At 50.1% G+C, this 17466-nt stretch overlaps 4 protein-coding genes across 4 annotated transcripts; 1 reads left to right on the top strand and 3 right to left on the bottom strand.

The window, feature by feature from the left end:
* Positions 1-205: 205 nt before the first annotated feature.
* Positions 206-3283, bottom strand: F5147DRAFT_644539 (CHAT domain-containing protein; the record flags this gene model as incomplete). The annotated part of the gene is made up of 2 exons (XM_041433144.1): positions 206-1941; positions 2036-3283. 2 exons carry the CDS (start codon positions 3281-3283, stop codon positions 382-384), a joined length of 2808 nt encoding a protein of 935 aa, XP_041285013.1. The 3' UTR covers positions 206-381.
* Positions 3284-4712: 1429 nt separating this feature from the next.
* On the bottom strand, positions 4713-7409 carry F5147DRAFT_728646 (heterokaryon incompatibility protein-domain-containing protein). The gene is made up of 4 exons (XM_041439332.1): positions 7333-7409; positions 7233-7260; positions 7145-7183; positions 4713-7082 (listed from the first exon to the last, which is right to left on the bottom strand). Exon 4 carries the CDS (start codon positions 7036-7038, stop codon positions 4777-4779), a length of 2262 nt encoding a protein of 753 aa, XP_041285012.1. The 5' UTR covers positions 7039-7082; positions 7145-7183; positions 7233-7260; positions 7333-7409; the 3' UTR covers positions 4713-4776.
* A 1374-nt stretch (positions 7410-8783) lies between these two features.
* F5147DRAFT_557244 (uncharacterized protein) lies at positions 8784-9457 on the top strand (the record flags this gene model as incomplete). The annotated part of the gene is given in 5 exon segments (XM_041430524.1): positions 8784-8910; positions 8938-9035; positions 9050-9282; positions 9337-9356; positions 9387-9457. Coding segments are annotated over 5 exon segments (549 nt in total), but the record flags the coding sequence as incomplete, so codon positions are not given.
* Positions 9458-9952: 495 nt separating this feature from the next.
* Positions 9953-13562, bottom strand: F5147DRAFT_781544 (CHAT domain-containing protein; the record flags this gene model as incomplete). Its single annotated transcript, XM_041442663.1, has 6 exons — positions 9953-12723; positions 12783-12918; positions 12976-13073; positions 13121-13260; positions 13316-13443; positions 13500-13562. 6 exons carry the CDS (start codon positions 13560-13562, stop codon positions 9953-9955), a joined length of 3336 nt encoding a protein of 1111 aa, XP_041285010.1.
* Between the last annotated feature and the right edge of the window lie 3904 nt (positions 13563-17466).

The raw sequence follows: 17466 nt of genomic DNA, 5'->3' as shown, positions 1-17466 counted from the left end.
CAGCTGCCAAGCCTTGCAATGTCATTCATTGATTTTAGTGCTGGATGTAGGCGGACCAATGGTTGACAGGAGCATAGACGACACTTTGATAGGTTCCGCTCGGCGTATCTCCTATGCTAATCTCACAATGTACAGAGCTACACCGTGACTCATTGCCTCGACTCTATCTGAGTACTCATGTAAAAGACAAGGTTGCAGACGAGTCGAGCACATAAGAACTTTGGTGAACATCCTAGTCGACAAAAAACAACAGAGTATATATACGAAAACAAGATAGCTAGAGCGCAAGAATATATATCAGGGTCATTTGTACAACAGGATGAAAGAAAATGGCAGATCAACAACACGTGAATATGTACTAGACAGCAATACGACATAGGATTACACACCAATATGAACAAAAACCATCCTCTGCTCGAGCGGCACTTTCGTTTTCACCGAGTGCGTAGCACAGTTGAGCGCCCAGGCCGCCTTCGTACAGTCCATGACACCACCATCCTTCAAATCTCTGAACATGTATGTGTAGAAAGATTCGACGACGTGCTTTGCGACAGAGTCGTCGACCTCCCACAACGTGCCAACGACGCTCTTGAACCCCGAAAACTGAATACCAGCTGCGAGGTGAATCACTTCGTCGGGTGTCTCCTCGTCACCAACGGCGGTATGACACGCCGACAAGAACGCGAATTCGGCCTGCGGAATATGTCTCTCCATGATATCGAGCAGCGTCAAATGTTCGTCTCTCATGACAAAATGGGAATCGTAAGGCTGCTTAGGGTCCTGCTTCCCATGACAAGCAAGGTGCACCCAGATGTTCTGCTGCAAAGCTGAGAGTGCACCTGCTCGTGTGGCTTTGTCGCCAGAAACAGTGGTGCGGTTGGCCGTCGCAGGGACGAGCTTATGGACAAGCTCCAGCTCGCTGTCGACAGTCAAGAGCGCCTTGCCCTTCCCTGCACCCGGTTGACCCTGTCCGATCGCCACAAAGGACGGAGACACGCGCTTCTTCATCAACTGTCTAGATCTGATCAGAGCAGAAAGTGTCGGCGTGTATGAGCAGATGTAGAGATCCTCCAGGCATGGCTCCTTCCCAGAACGATCCGCCTTTGTTTGAAACGGATGAGCTGCATGGAGAGGAATAGACGTGAAAGCTGCAGTGGGACACAACCAGATTCGAGAGCGGCGCTTTAGTTTGAGAACATGCTCGAGGACGTTGACGATGGGTAGCATGATCTGGTCCCATATTATCCGTGAGAGAACTATTAGATCCGTCCTCGACTCCCCTGGGTTCATTCGAGATGAATCTCGTATTGCCCTGGCGAAGCGGTCCTTGATATTGGTCAGATCTGCAAGGGTGACAGACGGCAAAGGAACATGATAGGGTTCCCCTGACGTCGGGACGATGATGGCGCTGCATGAGTATTCACTTGCAACGAGGATGATGACCGGTCCCTGGCGCGCTGCCGCTTGGAGGTCTTCATATGAAGGTGGAAGCAGGAACCGCGAGAACGCTGGAAGATTGCGTATCTCAGCTACCGCGGCTTCCCATTGCCTTGTAAGTCTCCTATACTCTGTTGCTTCCCGATCAGCAGCAGCTCTGTCGGTGATGGTTGCAGAATTCTGTGCTGCATTGGAAATGAGTTTGCTCAGCTCTACATAATTGCGCGCTAGTGTCGGTTTTGCCGACTCGAGGTCTTCAACTGGAGTCCTGAGTCGAGATGCCAGCGACCACTGCTGGCCACGGCCCTGCTCCACAAGTTCAACTGCCCGTGGTAGATTATCATGACGTATAGCACATGCGGCTGCATCTACAGGCAGTGATCTGGCATATTGGAAGGCAGCGGCAGCTTCGCGCCGTGAAGTTGCCGACGATCGTGTTGACAAATGAGCATCCAGAAGCTCTAAAAATGTCGAGTAGGCTTCCAGTGCGGATCCATCACCATGCTGCTCTGCTGCAACAGGCCCACTCATATGCCTGTATGATGCGGTTCGGAAAGCCATGAGTGGGGTGTCGTGATGCGAGTCTGAAGTTGTCCACTGCAAGCGCCAGATCGGCAGGCTTGTACTGCACGCAGTAACGAGACATATAGGCTTCCTGTAGCATGAAATATGAGTGGTGTCTGTCTGGGTGCAGTGAATGCAAAGCCTCCAATGATTGTTGGCAAAGAACAATGGCCTCCTCGACATCTTCATTCTTCTGAGTTTGCTCGAACCGAGAGCAGAGCACGGAGCTCAAATTGAAAAGAATTTTATGGCGCTCTGGATGGTCAAGCCGCATTAACCGAAGGGATTCGCGATATAAATCAATGGCCTCATTTAGATCCTCCCTAACATGCGATTTGTCATATCTGGTGTCGAGTGCGAGGGCCAGGTTGTTAAGCGTGATGTCACGATGTTGATGCCCAGGTGGGCGCAACGTCAGTGCCTCACGATGGAGGCTGATGGCTCGGGTGATGTCATCAATGTCACCATGTTTGTTAAAACGTTGGACGAGAACGCTCCCTAGGTTGTCCAATGAGAAATCACGATATTTGTGCCCAACAGGGCGCAGGTGCAACACTCCTTCGTGGAAAGAGATGGCCTCATCGAGGTCATTAGGTTTGCCTTGATGATTGAAGCGCGATGCGAGTGAGACGGCCAAGTTGTTCAAGTAGGTATCACGGTCAGCTTGTCCCTCGGGGCACAGAGACACGGCTTCACGACCAAGCTGTATGCTCGTGTCAAGATCATCGATGCTGCCGTGCTGGTCAAAGCATGTTTGAAGTGCTTGTGCAAACTCGTTGAGGGCTCTGGGACGGAGTTGATGGCCCAGAGGACAGAGCTCGAGGACAACTCTTCGAAGATGAATACCTTCATCAGATGCGTCTATTGGAAGTTTGTTGCATCCGCCGATCACATAGTCGACACCATTCTTTCCTGCCACGATGCTACGAAGGTAGGTGCCCTCTGGACAGAGAGGCAGTAGTTCATGATAAAGTCGGGCGGCTTCCCAGATGTCGGCAGCAGTCCTTTTCTTCTTGTGGCGCCAAATCAGCGCTTCGGTGAGATTGTATAAAGATAAGTGATGATCGGGATAGGGCTGCGGACGCAATGCAAGGGCGTCGCGGAAGAGGGAAGTGGTGGCATCGATGTCTTCAAGATCATTCCGGATGTAGCCTTGGAGGCGGGCCCACGCGAGGTTGGTGAGAGCTGTGGCATGGTCCGGATGGCTAACCGGACAATGGTCCAGAACCAACTGAAAATGCTCTACAGCGTCGTTCAGGTGAGAGACTGTCTTGCTCTTCATGTATGCGGCAAATTGTGCGTGGCCCGCATCTGTGTCTCGAGCAATCTCGCAGTCTACGAGGGACTGCAATTTGCGTTCTGTCAGCAAAAGCTAATAGGACAGATACCAGCGCCACTCACATCAAACAGTGCGTCGTCCTGATCATCGCAAGCATGAACAATGGTAGCCTTCAGTTTGAGGGAAGGGTGGACACCGCGCACGGGTGGGAAGGATAAATCTACGAGACGTTAGTGTATGTGCATAAACGAGAAGCGAACTACTCACCAAATGGCTCATCTCCATGATTAAGTAGCTCATCCCACGACATTTGAAGCTCGCCGATGACCTCTCCACCGCCTAGCATTCTACCAAGCTCAAAGGAGGCCCTGATCTCCACCGACAATGCAGGTGAAGAGTGTGATGATCTATCAACCGACACTCAGTTCTCGCATCGCGTCAGAAAGTATCTATGGACTTTACAGAGTGACAGTATTCCCCCAAGCTACAGATTCATCAGATGATAAGACACTGACGGCTGATTTCCAGCGCCTCCTGGAGTCGACATTGATGGATATGTAGATGCCAGCAGGGATGCGCCAGGAGGGGACTCGAAGATTCTTTCCGCTGATGACTGTAGATATTGTGTGAGGATGATAACAGATACAGTAGTTCGGAGGGACTCGCCTTCCAGTCTATATCGGCTTTCTGAGCTACCAAGCATAATGGTGGATGGAGCAAATTGATGAGTGTCGAGGATGGGCTGAGTGGGCCACAGAATTAGTGAGAAGGGAGGACGGGGGCAAAGATATGGGGAATGAGGATAGAGTTCAGCTGAGAGGTCGAGGGTTCAGGTTATGCTACACGTGTATTTCCATATTGTCGAGGGCCGTTCGGCACGATATAGACGCTGGCATGATTGCATTAGCACTGGGAATGGAGATCACCGACCAACATTAGTGGAAGAATCTAAAATAGACAATGTCAATGTCATGACCAGTCTTGAGTGAAAGTGGCCAGCCGAGGTTGAAGGGGGATGCGAGTCTCAGAGTGATTGGACTTACATCGTACTATTCAGTTAGCACACCATGGCAAGATGCAGAATCGAGTATATTTCGCATGGTAATGCGAACAATGTTAAAACCACTGAAGATGGCACGCTAGTAAGAAGAACCAAATGGGGCTTCGATGAAGGAGGGATGTAATGTACAGTGAATCACCAGATAGATGGACGTCGACTCGTGGTGCGGGCGGCCACTTTACCACGTCGACGCGTCGCGTCATCGATGTCATCCTCGAACAAGGTTAGCTGACGGTGATCGAGAGTATTATGTAATTAGGGACGTTTGCAAGGAATTTGATTTTCGGTATTTGCTCGCGCTTCTTCTAAGCTGTACAGAAAACTGGAATTTTAAGATTATGATTATAATACTCAGTAGTTTCTAAATCAACGCTCGATGCCACAGCTGGGGCCCGTTCAGTTCGATCTATTTGAGTAACTTCACCGGTCTTTACTGCTATCCTAACAGAACAACCTTCTGCTCCCCTGTCGAGTTCGGCCAAGCATGTTCAAATATAACCCCAACCCCAACTCGCTCCATGCGTTTTTCATCCTGCATCTTCTGCACCGCCATCACATACAACATGCATCCGAGATATCGTTTCCCCAGTGTGTCCTCATCGTACAACCCTTTGGTTTCGTCTGCGCGAGACAGAACAATAAATTCACATGAAGTCGGTGAATTGGTGGAACGCGGAAGGATGACGCGCCCTACTAACGTTGATGGTTGAGGAACGTCAGATAGTATGGAATATGTGGCGTAGTTAGCCTTGGGATCAGCACCGACGACATCGTCTGCTTTCGTAACGTTGAAACGAGCTGAACGAGTTCTGAATACTAACGTCCCAGGCTGCAGGGGCCCATTCTCTGTAATCAGAGTTTGTGCGTCGATATTGCCTTTCGGAATGACGTATGGACTGGAGTTTGCTTCTTCAACAGATCCTGCCATCCGACCAGTACGTTCAACATCCTGGGGAACAAGTCGACCATCATCATCCACCATGTGCCACTGTTCCACCAGTGACTGGGTTATCCACGGAGAAAAGCCCCCGTGCTGTGCATCGACGAACAAGCTCACTTCGCTATACCGGACAGCACCCCGCCATGCAGCCCATGACCAGGATGGCCACAGCGTCATATTTCCATCCCCAGTCGCGCGCCGCACACATGATGTATTGGACGTTGGCTGCCACACTAACGCAAGTTCTAGGTCAACGATGGGCATCCCAAAACGGAATGCTTGACCAGGGTTACCACCAGCGAGCTTGAACCCCTTGGCCATAGCATTGATGAGCGCCGTAACAGCGTTCACGATGTCTGATTCCATAGTAAGCCTGCGTTGCGTATACTTTCCGATGATGCTCATGTAGTGCCCCGTATATATATGACTCACCCCCTGCGGTGGAGCACGCACGGACGTGAATCCACCTGCACCGCCGAACTTCAGGGGGTGCGATTGCCAGGGGAGGTTGATACGCTCTGCAATCACATCTTCGCTCCATACATCCCCTGTGCATTCAAAGTGAACATGATGGGGGGTCAAGAAGATGCGGCGGCGCGAGAGCATGAGTTCTTGATATGTCCAGCCACGTGTGTCCCATGCAGAGCTTGCTATGGCCTCACGGGGGAGGACGAGGGGGACGGCGAGGTGAAGGCCTTGTATTTTAGCTATTCGTTGTTTGGGATTCCTGGTCCCTGGGCGGATGCCTGGGAGAGGATCATGCGCGGAGGTGCCGCCTGCAGCGAAGATTGTGAATGCGGAGCTGCCATAGATAAGCTCCATTACACCGATCTGCTCTGTTTTGTCCTTATGGTCATCCTGCACGATACACAACGCGTCAACCCAAAGGTACCGCTCGCCGAGCTGGCGGACGAGTTGAATGGTGTCTAAGATCGTGGATGGTAGCACTGATACATCAAGGCCGCCTTGTGCTCTGCGCAGCTTGATATTTGCCCGTGTCGTCCAGTACTCTTCTCCCGTACCTCCCCAGAGGTAGCTAAGAGCGACGAAACGGCAGGATGGCGGAGCGCGAACCACGGCCATTCGAGTTACATCCACGACTCTCATGCTCTTCGGAAGAACATCTCCAGTACCCCTCCACCATACCGTTTCACATAGCTCCCCATGCTCGCGTTCACAGATGTGGATCCATCTCTTCAACAGGGCGATATCAACATTCTGACCAACCCTCCTGCCATGAAGTTCTTTCGTCCTCCCAACCTTGGAAGCATCTTCTCCAAGGAGCTGAATATCCAGCAAGAGGTTTGACTGCGCGGCGACCATGGCAGCTGTAACATCCCGAGGTCTATCAAAGGTCTGAATATGCAGCCGATGACAGATATCCCTGCGTACAGCAGATATATAATCCGGAATGTTCGGATACCCGCACTCTATCGCATACAGCGCACAGGTAATATCAGAAATGTCGATATGAGGCAGCTTATCCAGGTTCCACGCGCGACGGATGACGATAGCTATGAGGTTGCACAGTCCGCATTCGTTGGACTTGTTAAGGATGTCTGTGAGGTGACCGATGGGGATTGGGTGTTTTTCTGGGACGCCGTCGTGAAGGATTGCATGGAGGTCGAGGGAAGAGCATGTTGAGCAGAGGGGTGCGTCGTTTTCTGGTGGGAGTTCTGGGGTATGGTTGCTTGTAATAGGAAGCGAGATGGAGTCTTTCGTGCGGATCTTTCGTCGGCGCCTGTGCGAACAGAACATGGGAAGACAGAGACCCAGCAAGGGGACACTCAGGCTGCCTGTGCCTATGATATAAATGTCCTCACCAAGAAAGTCACCCTGACTCCTCGAGGCAGGTACCACTCACCTTGAGTAAACGGAGCTTGCACGATGGATGCTGTAGAATCTTGGACCTGTCAATAGACCTGTGGGCTCCGATCCAAGCTCGTACATACCTTGGGTTCTTCAATTTGAGGTGTAATTCTGGGGCAGCGTTTCAGTTAGGTCTTCTACAAGTAGTACATAGACCAGTATTTGAAGACGGTCATTACTCACATTACTATTGGGATATTTGTAGTTTGCAAAGCCGTATTAATGCGTGCGGCAGTTGGTGCGGGCTAGTAAACTGTAAACATGATGGCCGGGTGGCTGTGACGTATTCATTATTACTCAATCGCGACTTGCCAGGACGGCCTAGCTAGTGCTTGCTTTTCATTATCTTCGAAAGTCTTTGTGAGTATCACCTGTACTTCACCAGGAGTAAAGAGACCTAAGGAGTTTACAATCTCAGCGCTCAGCATACACGCATTCCACCTGTACTTCTATGAGTGCGCAAACGGCCTCATTCATCCAGCGCAACGCCACTCATGAAATGTGCATGCACAGAGCTCAGCGCTCACTCTTGTCATATTTACTGAGCAGGTCAGTCTACTGCAGCTTTCATACAATAAATGGTCATCAGCCTTAGAAGAGCGTTCACGAACCGGCTATCTCGCTTCCTATAACACCAACTTTCACTAACTACATCGTGTCCATCAGGTTTTCTTGCAGCTCAAAGGCCATAGCTAACTCGCACCTCATGTTATAAACTTGCACGTATGTCCGTTCTCGTTGAATGTGAATGCTGAGACAATCCGATTCTCAGAACACCATCATATAACGAAATGACGATGACCACCCAACTGCTGATCCCCCTACCCTCTCATGATCATACACGGCGGTCCCACCAGATGCCAATTGCACAACCCCAACCAATTTTTTCACGCATCAACCCACTCGACGGAGCTGAGATCGACCGTTTCGCAACTTTGTTCTCCCCCGCAACGCCCCCGGCAACTCCAACACCTATCTTTCGCGATCAGCCCTCAACAAGTCGCCCGCAGCACCACATAAATCGCACGGCTAGCATAGACTCCGAATTCGGTGGGTGCCTGCTTCTCAGGACCCGCTTTCATTTGACTTTCCGGTGCTGGAGCCTGTCGCCCTGAAGTCTTAGAGACCTGCCATCGCTGGGAATGCAAGCTTGCATTACTTTGATCAGTTTCCCTCCAGTGCAAAAACAGCTTCCGAGCAGAATAGACGCGTTGTCCTTGATGAGTTGCTTGGGGATGAAGATGATCCTTTGTATTTTCTTCGGGAGCACAGTCAACCTCCATTATCTCCCTTATTCGAATGTCAAGCCTCCTTCTCCTCCCCCACACAAGTTGCCTGTGCCCACTACGAGCGTAAAGCTCTGCGTCCCCTGTGAATATACGCAAACCTCCTCCTCCCCGTCTCAGCGCAGCGGCCTCGCCTCCATCGGCAAACATCCCTTCCGCGTCAACCTCGTCGTTTCCCTCTTCCCCAGCCACGCCTCCAGGTTATCCCGCCTTTCCTCCACCTGGGTCTCGGCGTTCCTGCCATCTGCTCGATCTAGACAATCCACAGGATCTTCTACATCAAGTTTGGTACATCCAGCACCTAGTAACCTACCTCAGCCAACGCACATGCATGTGGCGCATCAGACATCTGGCATCACGCGTGGCACCCCTTTTGCCACCCACCCTTACATTCCACCATCCGGTGCCCCTGGTTTCGCAGGCGATCGGATCTGGCATAAGGGCTTCTCAGACGCACTCCAGGACGAGGAAATGAGTTAAGTAAAGGGCGTGCTAGGGAAAGGGAAGAATATCCATGTTCTCAATCTTGTTGGAAGGAGAGAGGGCACATCAGTAGTTCTGAGCGAACCCATCGCAAATCTCGTCCGTAATCCTTGTTTAGTGCATGCACCCAGTACTCACTCATACACTCTTCCAGATTCGTACCCACCTTCCAGCACTCACTCGTCTTCCACGGTATCTCGTTGAATACGCTGTATTCCATATGTGAACCCAAATTACCCTCGACGCCAGGTGCAACGAAAGGAGCTCTAGTTGTGATCAAAGATGCAAGGAATGCGATTTTCGGCGTGTGGATGGGGGGTGGATTGTGGTTGGAAAGAGGAGGGTATTATGGGAGTGGCAAGTCGTGAGTTCTCTTGCCTCGTCCTCTGGGTTGTCGGAGCTCATTTTCACCGGTCAGCTTCCTCTGGAGATACCAACGTCCCTCCAACAAAGAGGACGGGCTATAAGAGGGGACACTTGATGTGTACAAATGGACAGGGAGGAATGATTGCGTTGCGCACTGTGAGCCCGGGTTCATTGACTCTGATCACTCTGGGGGGATAGGACTCGTATGATTACCATTGTTCGTGCAGTTTACGATAGCTAACCACGATAAGTCTACGCAATGATTTTTAGATCTGTATCCTAGCGTGTGGAGGACTCGGTACCTCGAGCTGTCGGTTCATTGATTTTGGTGCTGGATGCAGGCGGGCCAATGTTTGACAGGAGCATAGATGACGCCTTGATAAGTTCCGCCTGAAGTATCTCCTATGTTAATTTGACGATGTACAGAGCTATATGTAGCGTGACTCACTGCCTCGACTCTATCTAAGTACTCATGTAAAAGACGAGGTTGCAGACGAGTCGAGCACACAAGAACTTTGGTGAACATTCTAGTCGACAAAAAACAACAGTATACGGAAAACAAGATAGCTAGTCTAAGAGCGCAAGAATATATATCAGGGCAACAGGATGAAAGAGAATGGCAGATCAACAACACGTGAATATGTACTAGACAGCAATACGACATAGAATTACACACCAATATGAACAAAAACCATCCTCTGCTCGAGCGGCACTTTCGTTTTCACCGAGTGCGTAGCACAGTTGAGCGCCCAGGCCGCCTTCGTACAGTCCATGACACCACCATCCTTCAAATCTCCGAACATATACTTGTAGAAAGCCTCGACGACGTGTTTTGCGACAGAGTCGTCGACCTCCCACAACGTGCCAACGACGCTCTTGAACCCCGAAAACTGAATACCAGCTGCTAGGTGGATCACTTCGTCGGGCGTCTCCTCATCGCCCACAGCAGTGTGACAAGCCGATAAGAACGCGAACTCGGCCTGCGGAAGATGTCTCTCCATGATATCGAGAAGCGTCAAATGTTCGTCTCTCATGACAAAATGGGAATCGTAAGGCTGCTTAGGGTCCTGCTTCCCATGACAAGCAAGGTGCACCCAGGTGTTCTGCTGCAAGGCTTCGAGTGCACCTGCTCGTGTGGCTGCGTCGCCAGAAATAGTGGTGCGGTTGGCCGTCGCGGGGACGAGCTTATGGACGAGCTCGAGCTCGCTTTCGACTGCCAAGAGCGCCTTGCCCTTCCCTGCACCCGGTTGACCCTGTCCGATCGCCACGAAGGACGGAGGCGCGCGCTTCTTCATGAACTGTCTAGATCTAATCAGAGCAGAAAGTGTCGGCGTGTAAGAGCAAATGTAGAGATCCTCCAGGCATGGCTCCTTCCCAGAACGATCCGCCTTTGTTTGAAACGGATGAGCTGCATGGAGAGGAATAGACGTGAAAGCTGCAGTGGGACACAACCAGATTCGAGAGCGACGCTTTAGTTTGAGGACGTGCTCGAGTACGTTGACGATGGGTAGCATGATCTGGTCCCATATTATCCGCGAGAGCACTATGAGATCCGTCCTCGACTCCCCTGGGTTCATCCGAGATGCTTCTCGTATTGCCCTGGCGAAGCTATCCTTGAGATTGGTCAGATCTGCAAGGGTGACAGACGGCAAAGGAGCGTGATGGGGGTCTCCTGATGTGGGGACGATGATGGCGCTGCATGAGTATTGGCTGGCAATGAGGATGATGACCGGGCCCTGGCGCGCTGCCGCTTGGAGGTCTTCATACAAAAGTGGGAGCAGGAACCGCGAGAACGCCGGAACATCACGTATCTCAGCTACCGTGGCTTCCCATTGTCTTGTAAGTCTCCTATACTCTGTTGCTTCCTGATCAGCAGCAGCTCTGTCGGTGATGGTCGCAGAACTCTGAGCTGCATTGGAAACGCGCTTGCTCAGCTCCAAATAATTGCGCGCCAGTGTCGGTTTTGCTGACTCGAGGTCTTCAACTGGAGTCCTGAGTCGAGATGCCAGCGACCACTGCTGGCCACGGCCCTGCTCCACAAGTTCAACTGCCCGTGGTAGATTATCACGACGTATAGCACATGAGGCTGCATCTACAGGCAGTGATCTGGCATAATGGAAGGCAGCGGCAGCTTCGCGCCGTGAAGTTGCCGACGATCGTGTTGACAAATGAGCATCCAGAAGCTCTAAAAATGTCGAGTAGGCCTCCAGTGCGGATCCATCACCATGCTGCTCTGCTGCAACGGCCCACTTATATGCCAAAATGATGCGGTGTGGAAAGCCACGAGTGGGGTGTCGTGATGCGAGTCTGAAGTTGTCCACTGCAAGTGCTAGATCGGCAGGCTTGTACTGCACGCAGTAACGAGACATATAGGCTTCGCGTAGCCTTAAATATGAGTGGTGTCTGTCTGGGTGCAGTGAATGCAAAGCCTCCAATGATTGTTGGCAAAGAACAATGGCCTCCTCGACATCTTCATTATTCTGAGTTTGCGTGAAACGAGAGCAGAGCACTGAGCTCAAATTGAGAAGAGTTTTGTGGCGCTCTGGATGGTCAAGCCGCACTAACCGAAGGGATTCGCGATACAAATCAATCGCCTCGTTAAGATCCTCATTAACATGCGTGTTGTCGTATCTGGTGTTGAGCGCGAGGGCAAGGTTGTTAAGCGTGGTGTCAAGATGTGGATGCCCAGGTGGGCACAACGTCAGTGCCTCGCGACGGAAGCTGATAGCTCGGGTGATGTCATCAATGTCGCCGCATTTGTTGAAACGTTGGACGAGAACGCCCCCTAGGTTGTTCAATGAGAAATCACGAGATTCGTGCCCAACAGGGCGCAGGCGCAATGCTTCTTCGTGGAAAGAGATGGCCTCATCGAGGTCATTAGGTTTGCCTTGATGATTGAAGCGCGACGCGAGTGAGACGGCCAAATTGTTCAAGTAGGTATCACGGCCAGCATGTCCCTCGGGGCACAGAGACACAGCTTCACGACGAAGTTGTATGCTCGTGTCAAGATCATCGATGCTGCCGTGCTGACCAAAGCATGCTTTAACTGCTAGCGCAAGCTTGTCGAGGGCTCTCCGACGGAGTTGATGGCCCAGAGGACAGAGCCCGAGGACGACTCTTCGAAAGTGGATGCCTTCATCAGATGCGTCTATTGGAAGTTTGTTGCATCTGCTAATCACATAATCAACACCATTCTTCCCTGCCGCGATGCTATGAAGGTAGGTGCCCTCTGGACAGAGAGGCAGTAGTTCATGATACAGTTGGGCGGCTTCCCGGATGTCGGCAACAGTACCTTTCTTGGAGTGGCGCCAAATCAGCGCTTGAATGAGATCGTATAGAGATAAGGGATGATCGGGATGGGGCTGCGGACGCAATGCAAGGGCATCATGGAAGAGGGAAGTAGTGGCATCGATGTCTTCAAAATCATTTCGGATGTAGCCTTGAAGGCAGGGCCCACACAAGGTTGGTGAGAGCCATTGCATGGTCTGGATGGCTGACCGGACACTGGTCCTAGAACTAACTCAAAATGCTTTACAGCATCGTTCAGGTGAGAGACTGTCTTGCTCGTCACGTATGCGGCAAATTGTGCGTGGCCCGCATCTGTGTGTCGAGCAATCTCACAGTCTGCGAGGGACTGCAGTTTGTGTTCTGTCAACAAAAGCTAACAGGACAGAATGCCAGTGTCACTCACATCAATCAGTGCGTCGTCCTGATCATCGCAAGCATGCACAATGGCAGCCTTCAGCTTAAGGGAAGGGTGGACGCCTCGCATGGGTGGGAAGGATAAATCTACGAGACGTTAATGTATGTGCATGAACGAGAACTGAATCACTCACCAAATGGCTCATTTCCATGATCCAGTAGCTCATCCCATGACATTTGAAGTCCTGCAACGACCTCACCGCCGCCTAGCATTCGACCAAGCTCATAGGACGCCCTGATCTCCACTGACAACGCAGGTAAGGAGTGTGATGATCTATAAACAGACGATCAGTTCTCGCATCGCGTCAGACAGTGTCCATGGGGTTTACAGAATGACAGTATTCCCCAATGCTGCAGATTTATCAGATGATAAGACACTGATGGCTGATTTCCAGCGTCTCCGGGAGTCGACATTGATGGATATGTGGATGCCAGCAGGAATGCGCCAGGAGGGGACCTGAAGATTCTTTCCGCTGATGACTGTAGATATTGTGTGAGGACAACAACAAATACGAAGGTGATTCGGAGGGACTCGCCTTCCAGTCTGATATATCGACTTTCTGATGTACCAGGCATGATGGTGGATGGAGCAAATCGATGAGGATCGAGGATGGGCTGAATGGGCCACGGAATCAGTGAGAAGGAAGGATGAGGGTAAAGATATGGGGAATGTGATATGATAGAGTTCAGCTGAGAGGGAGGTTGAGGGTTCAGGTCATGCTGCACGTGTATTTCCACATTGTCGAGGGCTGTTCGGCACGATATAGACGCTGGTATGATTGCACTAAGCGCTGGGAATGGAGATCACCGACCGGTCTTCAGTGAAAGTGGCCGGCCGAGGTCGAAGGGGGGATGCGAGTCTCAGAGCGATTGGACTTGTATCGTACTACTCAGTTAGCACACCAAGGCAAGATGTAGAATCGAGTGTATTTCGTATGGTAATGCGAATAATGTTAAAACCACTGAAGACGTCACGCTAAGAACCGAATGATTCTATACGACTCATCCAATTGCGCCGATAGCGAAGGGAGGATGATCTCAGCTGGATAAAGGAATGAGAAAAGAATGTCCCCTTGAAAGGCGAGGATGCAACCTATCGTATGCTTATTCGGTGAAGGACGATTAACGAATGTTCTGGAAGCTGTGACCGCTGCCGGATTGCCCACAGATATCAAACCAAGCACTAGGTGGGACTATATCATTGGCAGGCCAGCATATCATGTAGGGAAGTCTTGAAGGTGATGGGAATATAGGGGTACAAGGAATCACCGAATATATATGAGGTGAAGATGGATATCGACTCGTGGTTCGTGTAGGCGGCCACCGTGACTTGGTTGAAGGATGCCAATTCAAATTTCCATTTCAGTATGCTTACGTGACGTGATAGTACCACCGACATCAACGATTCAACGTTTTGAAACACTTACTACATCATTTCATCATCCATGCGCCTGGACACTGCACCTCGTGGAATTCTAAAGCAAGGGGCACTTTTGGTGTGTCTTTTTTTGTGCGCGTTCTGAATCTTGTCCAAGGGTGTTTGGGCTTGTTTCTGTTGCTTTTGCGTAATAAAACCACATTGCGGCTGACCACCTTCGCTGCATGTGTATAGTAGATGTGTAGCGACTTCAAGCTCAAGTCTTTGCTCATTCTAACTGTTGTTCCAGGTATCAATCATGTTCTTCGTCACTCATAATATCGTCCGTTGCACTCTGCTATCCCTTCTGACATGCTCTCGCAAACCCTCGCTGGTGTTTCCACTTTTTTGCGCGTCCTTTCAGCAGTTCATATTGTCTGTACCATGAAATACACTGGATTTTACATTTCACATTACTATGTGTATAAGTGAATGGTACGACCCGACGATGAAAATTCCAGGAGTAGCAAGCCTCGCAGGATGCGCATGTTCCCTTTAAACTTGGCGCACTACTTTCACTGATGACTGACCTTGACGTTGCCCACTTCTTTAGCATGTACAGGCTCTCCCGCTAACATTCAATATTCAATCGTCGGCCATCGTTCTCAGCACTTTGTAAAATCACACATATGCATCAATAGAACATCCTCTGTGCGTTCAATTTGCCTCATATTAAAATGTACTCAAATGTACAGATGACCCATAGGCTCGTGGCTAGGCTGGCGTATACTACCACAAACAAGTTGATTGCGAGACTAGCCGGTACGCATCATTATAGCTAAAAACACAACAGACCTGGTCAGAGTAAAAGCGCAGAATCAAACGCGAAACTCAAGCTATTGAAATTCACTCATCCACCTTCGTATGAAGCCCGCCGAATGTGACTTGTACGTACGAACGACACTACATTCAGTATTTTACCACTTCGCATGCAGCTCGCGCCATAGGACAATCATATATTTCCACATCCTGTCTTTGATGACCATCGGTTCACAATATAGTGTTGTTCCTTGACTCATGCTCGAGCTCATTATTGCATGGACCCTGCTCTACGCTTGTCTTCTGTATCATATAACTTTCATGGATTCCCTGATACCGACATCAGACCTTTGTCGTCTACCCAAATCAAACCCTTCCCCATTTAACTCAATTAGACATGTTCTTCCATCACCGCTCACCTCCCAAAGCTACCTTTGGAAAACATGAAGACACTTGTGGTCAACCGCTTGACCTAGTTTGTAGGATAACATCAAAAAACATGTAAGCACGTTGCACGTTTTACTGATCTTCAAACCAACCTTTGTGTCCAGGAACGCATTACATTTCAGAGTTTGGATTGCGATGAACCTTCTTACGATCAATATGAACAGACTATGGTACGGGCGGTAGTAACTCTGGAATCGTTGTCTCGCAAGCTAACCCATTTGTTGCAGGATCTCGTGCAATCCATATAGGATACTACTAGATGCTCTCCTGACAGTCCGCAGCCAGGGAACGTTCTGGAAGGCATGGTACGTTTTGAAGCGACACTTTTGCATCACTCTCGTTTACCTATATCACTTATATAGAATAGAATATCCTCCTGAGAGGGACCCTAGGAACGGAAAAAAGACGGTCGCTCATGCGATCTGCGACATGCTCAAGCGCCCGATGCTTGACGTTCGGGCGAATGACATTCCATACCTTGCTGATGTGTAACCTGGGACCGCCAAACTAGCTTTGGTAAGTACCATCCGCAAACCGTGATGCATCTCTGACGGTGGCTTAGCTCGCGATCGAGTGGAATGCGTTGGTGGTCATAGATCATGGGGATGTAAGTATTGTCTCTCAAATCATACATTATATTCCTTCTGAAGACACGTCACACAGTATTTCATGAACTCTGAATGTCCAGACAGTCGACTGTGTTCTTGATTGTTGTGCCGTTCATGCCGTACCGGTATAACTAATTCTGTCAGGAACGCATCGACGTGATGATTCGAGAATTCGGGTCGCCCGGATGTATCTGTCTGTGGTCCTTGGTGTTGACGGACGAGCAGTAGGCACTGCTCAAGCTATTCTCTGCCGGTGCGTATCTCAGCTATCTAACCCAACTGTATCACTGACTTTTCTCTGTTGCAGCCATCGAATTTCTCGATCTCGATTCAGCAGCCCGTCGTCAACGTTGGCTACAAGTTGACAACCTTTTAGTCAACATGATCTGGTTTCAACTATCTCTAACAGCAAGCATGCACCCGTCCCTACCGTGAGGGATATGAAGAGGTGGACCTTCCTTTGGGAGATTGAGAAGATATCTTGGTACGAACTCGATGGTGATGATATGATATCTGACACTAGATAACTCGACACAGTGCTGACGATGCTAATAGGATATCGAAGATTTCATGAATATGGCACGAAGATTGGCTGGGTAAGTTGGTTAATATAGGCTGTTCCTGACAACTCATCCGTGCCATGCAGGAACAAGATTCAAACCCTCAGCACGCAAAGAAGTCTCTCAAGGTCTGGGACGTGCCATTTTCTGTACGGAGAAAGGTAGCGCGGTTTTTTGAGCTTTGCGCAATGCATCCACTTGAGGAACCAAGTTTCTCAAGAACACGGTGAAGATGTGCCTGTTTGAAATGTGCTTGCTGCCTTGTACTCCGTATACATGTCCTGTGTATATAGCTTATGATATTCCATTGGCAGTTGCAATAATATTGTGCATTTGAAATACTATGCACGTGCGTCATGAAAAAGATGGAGAACCTGAGGCTCGTGATCGTCAGCTTATTGCATCTTGCGTGCTGCACGGTCTGGGTCTCATAAGTTTTTCACTACACCCTGCGTTATTGGAATCAGTGGATGATTCCCATGGTATCACTAAATTGGCGTGATTCACGACTCCGTGTGCCCCTAATGTTGTCGAAAACGGCGGCTTCCTTAGGCTTTAGTACCCGTGTCCAGCGTGGGGTCAACACCAGGTAACGCATCCTTGACGATGACACTCGGTCAAAGTGATCAAGTAATTTTCGTCTTACACAAAATATTGAACATGATATGACTGAGGGTACCAGTGGCTGC

Source organism: Suillus discolor, assembly GCF_016758755.1.
Source record: "Suillus discolor strain FC423 chromosome Unknown F5147scaffold_141, whole genome shotgun sequence".
In the NCBI taxonomy this organism is placed as follows: Eukaryota; Fungi; Basidiomycota; class Agaricomycetes; order Boletales; family Suillaceae; genus Suillus; species Suillus discolor.
Note: the sequence above shows the minus strand (reverse complement) of the source record. Positions and strands in the feature narration are given on the sequence as shown.

Excerpts from the sequence above, each read along its gene's own strand:
- F5147DRAFT_728646 (XM_041439332.1), bottom strand. The coding sequence starts at position 7,038 with ATGTTCTGTTCGCACAGGCGCCGACGAAAGATCCGCACGAAAGACTCC.